This window comes from Stomoxys calcitrans, chromosome 2 (genome assembly GCF_963082655.1).
Source record: "Stomoxys calcitrans chromosome 2, idStoCalc2.1, whole genome shotgun sequence".
NCBI classification, from domain to species: Eukaryota; Metazoa; Arthropoda; class Insecta; order Diptera; family Muscidae; genus Stomoxys; species Stomoxys calcitrans.
The window spans coordinates 224,797,713-224,805,569 of NC_081553.1; the positions used below are offsets into that span (position 1 = coordinate 224,797,713).

Below are 7,857 nucleotides of genomic sequence, written 5' to 3' on the forward strand. Positions count from 1 at the left end.
GCACGTCGAACGACGATCACTGTGGAACAGCGAAACCGTCGGTAGAACGGCGAAAATCCTATGGGGTGAACCGGATCGTAAGAAAGGACGAGGCTATAACTGAAAAGAAGTAAGAAGGAGGTCGGTATAGCTTTTAGTATGGGATAATCCGGATCGTGAGAGGACGAGGCTATAACTGAAAAGAAGTAAGAAGGAGGTCAGTATAGTTTTGTTCAGTATAGGACTACGAGCTCACTTATGCAAAATCGGTGAGGCAAGTGATAGCAGGTGTAGGGCATGTGGGGAAAATCAAGAGACGTTGGAGCATTTCCTATATCATTGCACGACTTTCGGGACTAAAAGACACCGGTATTTAAGTGGGCCACCGTAGCGAGGAGGTTAGCATGTCCGCCTATGACGCTGAACGCCTGGTTTCGAATCCTGGCGGGAATATCAGACAAAAAAATGTTCAGCGGTGGTTTTCCCCTCCTAATGCTGGCAACATTTATGAGGTACTATGCCATGTGAAACTTCTCTCCAAAGAGGTGTCGCACTGCGACACGCCGTTCGGACTCGGCTATAAATAGGAGGCCCCTTATTAATGAGTTTAAACTTGCATCGGACTGCACTCATTGATATGTGAGAAGTTTGCCCCCCTGTTCCTTAGTGGAATGTTAATGGGCAAAATTTGCAAACTAACACACAATACCAGACTTGAACCAACTTCGAGGAGTGATGTGAAACAAGGAAAAGCGTGGTAAGTTCGGCCGGGCCGAATCTTATATACCCTCCACCATGAATCGCATTTGTCGAGTTCTTTTCCCGGCATCTCTTCTTAGGCCAAACAGGATATAAGAAAAGATTTGCTCTGCTATTAGAACGATATCAAGATATGGTCCGGTTTGGACCACAATTAAATTATATATTGGAGACCTGTGTAAAATGTCAGCCAATTCGAATAAGAATTGCGCCCTTTGGGGGTTAAAGAAGTAAAATAGAGAGATCGATTTATATGGGAGCTGTATCGGGGTATAGACCGATTCAGACCATAATAAACACGTATATTGATGGTCATGAGAGAATCCGTCGTACAAATTTCAGGCAAATCGGATAATAATTGCGACCTCTACAGGCTCAAGAAGTCAAGATCCCAGATCGGTTTATATGACAGCTATATCAGGTTATGAACCAATTTGAACCATACTTGGCACAGTTGTTGGATATCAAAACAAAACACGTCGTGCGAAATTTCATTCCAATCGGATATAATTGCGACCTCTACAGGCTCAAAAAGTCAAGATCACAGATCGGTTTATATGACAGCTATATCAGGTTATGAACCGATTTGAACCATTCTTGGCACAGTTGTTGGATATCATGACAAAACACGTCGTGCAAAATTTCATTCCAATCGGATAAGAATTGCGCACTCTAGAGGCTCTAGAAGTCAAGACCCAAGATCGGTTTATATGGCAGCTATAGCAGGTTATGGACCGATTTGAACCATACTATGTTTATACATGTTTTCAAATAATTTCTAATTTTGTTATTCTTTCCCCATTAACCACAAAAGAAGAAATATCCCAATTTAGTATGGCAGCAACCCTGTTCATGAATATAACAGTTTAAAATTCCAGCCCATTCAAGTTTTAGCTAAAACTTTTGCAGGTCTTTCATTTCTTATCGATTTAATCGTTCTGTCTTTTGTCTTGTTTCAAAAGCTTTAAAGCTTCTATTTGGAACTTTTAGTACAATGTTGAAGTAACATTGGTGCTTCTCAATTAGCACATCATGTTATGTAAACTTCTGTTACTTTGAAAATTTTAAACATTTTATGGATTGTTTGCTGCCACTCACCTGAATGCTTGTTGCCTATTTCTCGTATCATTTCTGCATGACGACGTTTATGATCTCTGGATATCCAATGTTGAGAGAATATCATGTTCTCCTTGCGCATTTGTTCGCCCAGCGTTTTCATCATGAGAAAGCAGGTGTGTTGACCAGCAACACATCTTTGGCCGTCACGATCATAGAAGAAAATCGAGCGAGACCATTTGTAGCTGCAAATCAAAAGACATTTTATAAAATTTTTCATATATAGTATTGCAAAAAAATAAAAGCAACTACCTTTTCATTACACTTATGGTGAGATCTGATATGGCCCTAAAGCTCAAAACACCTGTCCTCAAGAGCATATAGAATTCATCGGCGCAGCTGGTCTTCTTACTTTCAAAGTCAAAGGTAGCGCCACCCACAGTTATCAGTGGAGTGCCATTGCCATTGAAGTATTTGGTGATGCGGCCAACGCCAGCTGAAAACACACAAAAAACAAAAACACAATAAATATTAACAAGTTGTGGTATTTCCATCAATGTGAAATTCACGGGAAAAAAATCGAATATAAAGGGGGTATTCAAGATTTCTGGGTTTTCCTGGACTTGTGGTAGTAGTTGCATTTTTTTTATTTTTTTTTTTTTTTCAAACAATTTTATAGACTAAAAGGCTTTAATTAAAAGAAATTTCATAACTTTTTCTTGTAATAGTTAATCAAATTTTATCTGAAAACAAATCTATAATTAAATTTTATTTTATTTTTAAATTTTGTGAAATTTTCTCCAAAGATAAAATATTAGGGAAATTTTCTTTAGAGATAAAATAAAAAAATTTCGGAAGGTAAAATTACAACAAAATTTTCTATAAAACACTAAATTAAGCAAGAAAAAAGCCGTTGGATACCCACCAACTCGGGTATATATGTAAACCACCTTTCCTCAAAATCCGGTGAAAACTGCATACCTTATGGGCCATAGCAGCTGTATGGAAATATGATCCTATTTGGACCAAATACTATTAGGTACAAATCATTGTTCAATTATATATAACAAAATATTGATCTTTTTAGTAGCTTTATCTAAAACTAAACCGATCTGAACCATATACGACGCGAATGTCGAAAAGCCTAACATAAGTCACTGTGTCGAATTTCAGTGAAATCGGATTATAAATGCGACTTTTATGGGGCCAAGACTTTAAATCGAGATATCGATCTATATGGCTGCTATATCCAAATCTGGACCGATTTGGGCCAAGTTGCAGAAATATATTGAAGGGCTTAACTTAACTCACTGTTCAAATTTCAGCGACATCGGACAATTAATGCGCCTTTTATGGGCCCAAAACCTCAAATCGAGAGATCGGTCTATATGGCAGCTATATCCAAATCTGGACCGATCTGGGCCAAATTGAAGAAGGATGTTAAAGAACCTTACTCAACTCGCTGTCCCAAATTTCGACGAAATCGGACAATAAATGTGCCTTTTATGAGTATAAAAGCTTAAATCGAGAGATCGGTCTATATAGCAGCTATATCCAAATCTGGACCTATCTGAGCCAAATTGCAGAAGTATGTCGAGGGGCTTAACATAACTCGATGTCCCAATTTTCGGCGACATCGGACAATAAATGCGCCTTTTATGGGTTCAAAACTTAAATCGAGGAATCGGTCTATATGGCAGCTATATCCAAATCTGAACCGATCCGGGCCAAATTGAAGAAGGATGTCGAAGGGCCTAACACAACTTACTGTCTCAAATTTCAGCAAAATCAGATAATAAAAGTGGCTTTTATGGACCTAAGACCCAAAATCGACGGATCGGTCTATATGACAGCTATATCGAAATCTGAACCAATCTGAGCCATATTACAGAAAAATGTTGAGGGGCATAACACAACTTACTGTCCCAAATTTCGGCGTCATCGGACAATAAATGCGCATTTTATGGGCCCAAAACCTTAAATCGAGAGATCGGTCTATATGACAGCTATATCCAAATCTGGACCGATCTGGGTCAAATTGAAGGGTCCAACACAACTCACTGTCCCATATTTCGGCGACATGGGACAATAAATGCGCCTTTTATGGGCCCAAAACCTTAAATCGAGAGATCGGTCTATATGGCAGCCATATCCGATCTGAGCCAACTTCAAAAAGGATATCGAAGGGCCTAACACAACTCACTGTACCAAATTTCGGCGATATCGGACTATGAATGCGCGTTTTATAGCCCCTAAATCCAAATCTGAACAGATCTGGGTCAAATTGCAGAACGATGTCGAGTGACCTAACACAACTAACTGACCCAAATTCCAAGAAAACCGGATAATAAAAGTGGCCTTTATGGGCATAAGACCTAAATCGGCGCATCGGTCTATATGGGGGCTATATCAAGATATAGTCCGATATAGACCATCTTCGCACTTAACCTGGTTATGAAAAAAAAAGATTCTGTGCAAAGTTTCAGCTCAATATATCTATTTTTAAAGATATTAGCGTGATTTCAACAGACAGACGGACGGACGGACGGACAGCCGATGGACATGGCTAGATTGTGTTAGATTTTTTCGCTGATCAAGAATATATATACTTTATAGGGTCGGAAAGGAATATTTCGATGTGTTGCAAATGGTCCGTTTGCCTGTCGAAAGCACTCTAACTTTCGAAGGAGTAAACCTAGCCACTTGAAATTTTGCACAAATACTTCCTATTAGTGCAGGTCGGTTGGGATTGTAAATGGGCTATATCGGTCCACGCTTTGATATAGCTGCCATATCAACCGATCAGGGGTCTTGACTTCTTGAGCCGTTAGAGGGCAAAATTTTTATCCGATTTGGCTGAAATTTAGCATGAGGCCTTTATTATGACTTTCAACATCTGTGCTAAGAATAGTCGAAATCGGTCCATAACCAGATGTAGCTGCCATATAAACCGACCTGGGGTCTTGACTTCTTGAGCCGTGAGAGGGCAAAATTCTTATCTGATTTGGCTGAAATTTAGCATGAGGTGTTTTGTTATGACTTTCAACAACTGAGCTGAGCATGGTTCAAATTGGTCTATAACCTGATATAGCCGTCATATAAACCTATCAGGGGTCTTGACTTTTTCTGCCACTAGAGGGCGCAATTATTATCCGATTTGGCTGAAATTTTGCATGAGGTGTTCTGTTATGACTTTCAACAAGTGTGCTAAGAAGAGTTTAAATCGGTCCATAACCTGATGTAGCTGTCATATAAGCCGATCTGGGGTCTTGACTTCTTGAGCCACTAGAGGGCACAATTATTATCTGATTTGGCTGAAATTTTGAATGAGGTGTTTTGTTATATCTTCCAACTGATGTGCTAATTACGGTTCCAATCGGTCCATATCCTGGCATAGCTGCCATATAAACCGATCTGGGATCTTGACTTCGTGAGCCTCTAGAGGGCGCAATTATTATCCGATTTGACTAAAATTTAGCATGACGTTTCTTGTTATGACTTTCAACAACTGTGCTAAGTATGGTTCAAATCGGTTCATAAACTGATATAGCTGCCATATAAACCGATCTGGGAGCTTGACTTCGTGAGCCTCTAGGGGGCGCAATTCTCTTCTGATTTGGCAGAAATTTTAAACAACTGATTCTTCCATGACCTTCAACATATGGGTCCAATATGGTCTGAATCGATATATAGCTTGAAACAGCTCCCATATAAACCGATCTCTCAATTTTGCTTCTTGAGCCCCTACAAAGCGCAATTCTTATCCGAATGGACTGAAATACTTCACAATGACTTCTACAATGTTCGACGTTCAATTCATTTTTGGTCCGAATCGGAGTATAACTTCATATAGCTCCAATAGCATAACATTTCTTATTCATTATTCTTTGTTTGCCTAAAAAGAGACACCGTGCAAAGAACTCGACAAATGCTATGCATGGTGGATGGTATATAACATTCGGCCCGGCCGAACTTGGCACACTCTTACTTATTTTTTTGAAAACGAAATTTTAAGAAAATTTTACCCTATGATAAAATTTGAAGCAAATTTTTTGTAAGCACAAAATTCGTTCCCCTCACACGCACACACACACTTACCCAAGCCATAGTCACAGGTTGGTCCAAATATCGCATGGGCACAATTCTTGACAATGCCATCCATGACATTGACCATGGCAAAGGCTGCATCACATTTGTCGTCATGAGGCATCCAATTGAAACTCACAAATGAGGGCAATAAACCACTTTGATGTATATATTGCTCGGCTACCTTCAAAATGGGCACCACACGTCGCAATGAAGTCAGGTAGGTATCGTTATCGGGCAAAAGTACCAGGGCACGTATCCTGCAATCGTAATCCTGAAATGAATTGGCATAGGCAGCATCCAGTCGATGCCTCAATGCTGGTGGTGTATGGGCGGGCGAAGGATGTGTCGGGAGATGCAACGCATCCTCAAAGTGTTTCGCATTGTCTGCTTGCAGCCACTTGGGACGACAGATGGCTTCACAGGAGCGACTGGGTTCATCACGACAACCGGCTGCCACTGGCATTGGTAATTGCAGCGTGTAGTGGCACAGCCACATTGTCAACAACAGCATGCAAATTAGGTTAATGAGATCGTAGAGTTTGGGGAAATGTTTTGACAAATGCGCACAAGATGGGCTTTGGCATTGTCTAGGTGGCATAAGGTGGCTATACTTGCCGGCAGTTGCCCAGCCAGGAGGATGTATGCTAATAATACTGTTGGGAAATTTGTTATGCAGCTGTTTGGGCTGCTGCTTATGATGATGGGGTTGTACTTTTGCTGCTGCCTTATTACTTCTATGAATTTCTAGTCTTTGTTTTGCCTTACAAATGTCAACATATTTACAATCCTTACAATGGCAAGGAAATATCTTTGGTTTTCCGTTAATCTCAGTCTGTGTTAGAGGATCCTTGGGCTTAGTAATGATGTTGATGCCTTTATTGTCATGGACATCTATGTAAGTGAGGACACCAAGCCTTTCATTTGCATAATACTGATAAGGCGTTGAGGGAGAGGAGGGCTGGTTGTTTTCATCTTTCACCAGAGAATCTCTTGCAAGCGCATTATTATCACAAACTGTTTCCGTTGCCTTTTCTCTGTCTTGGCCATTGACCCATTTCTTGGCAATTTCTGTTTCCAATACCATTGTTGGCTTACACTGAACTCCAATGCCCGCATTTTTATCGGCCATTGTGAATTTTTCTTTTTGCATCCTTTTCTGCTCCCCCCTTCTAACATTGGGCAACATTTTGTAATTGGCATGTTGAGGTATTATTTCCCTCGCCAATTGCATAATAAACGTTGAAATTGTGTTTTTATTTTACTTATTTATGGTGGCTACCATTTGAATGGGCACATTACTGGGCAATAGTTTTTGAGAATCCTTTGCAAGTGTTAAGGCTTCAAGGAAAATCTTTTGCACTTTCAATTAAAATAGCATGTTTGGAGCGTTTATATCACTTGCCATTCATATTGCTCCAAATTTCTGAAAAGAAACAAAGAGGGCAAATAGGTTAATAGTTGCTACGATGAATTTTTGAAGACGTAACTATAGTAAAAGAGTTCTTATTGAATTAGTAGCTTAACAGCCATTTGACCGTTTTGCCAAAATTTTGATTCAGGTAGCAGGATGAAAAGAGATTATACGCCAAGATAATCCTTATCCAGCATAAATCCCACAAACACTTGTCTTTATCCCCAATTCAATTCAGGTGGTATAAAAATTAGATAAAATTTAATTACTTTTTGGAGAGAAGTTTTACATGGCATAGTACCACACAAATGTTGCCAGCATTAGGAGGAGAAAACCACCGTTGAAAATTGTTTTCTGATGGTCTGGCCAGGACTCGAACCCAGGCGTTCAGCGTCATATGCGGACATGCTAACCTCTGCGCTACGGTGGCCTCCTATAAGTATAGGGCACTCTTCCTAGAGGTAAGGGATGCAAAAAAATATACCCTACCCAAAGGAAAGGGGCACTAAAACTACACTTTCCCAAAGCCAATAATACATAATTACTCTTCACCAGGCTCAAAA

The 7,857-nt window shown here is 39.9% G+C and overlaps 1 protein-coding gene across 1 annotated transcript in view; it reads right to left on the reverse strand.

Annotated features, from left to right (window-relative positions):
• Positions 1-7,271, reverse strand: part of LOC106081887 (atrial natriuretic peptide receptor 1) — a 256,721-nt gene extending 249,450 nt beyond the window's left edge. The window contains exons 1-3 of the mRNA XM_059361874.1: positions 5,893-7,271; positions 2,107-2,290; positions 1,837-2,039 (exon numbers count right to left, since the gene is read on the reverse strand). Of these exons, the coding sequence (XP_059217857.1) occupies positions 1,837-2,039; positions 2,107-2,290; positions 5,893-7,114 (1,609 nt within the window). The 5' untranslated portion in view covers positions 7,115-7,271. The remainder of the gene's footprint in view (positions 1-1,836; positions 2,040-2,106; positions 2,291-5,892) is intronic.
• Positions 7,272-7,857: the final 586 nt, after the last annotated feature.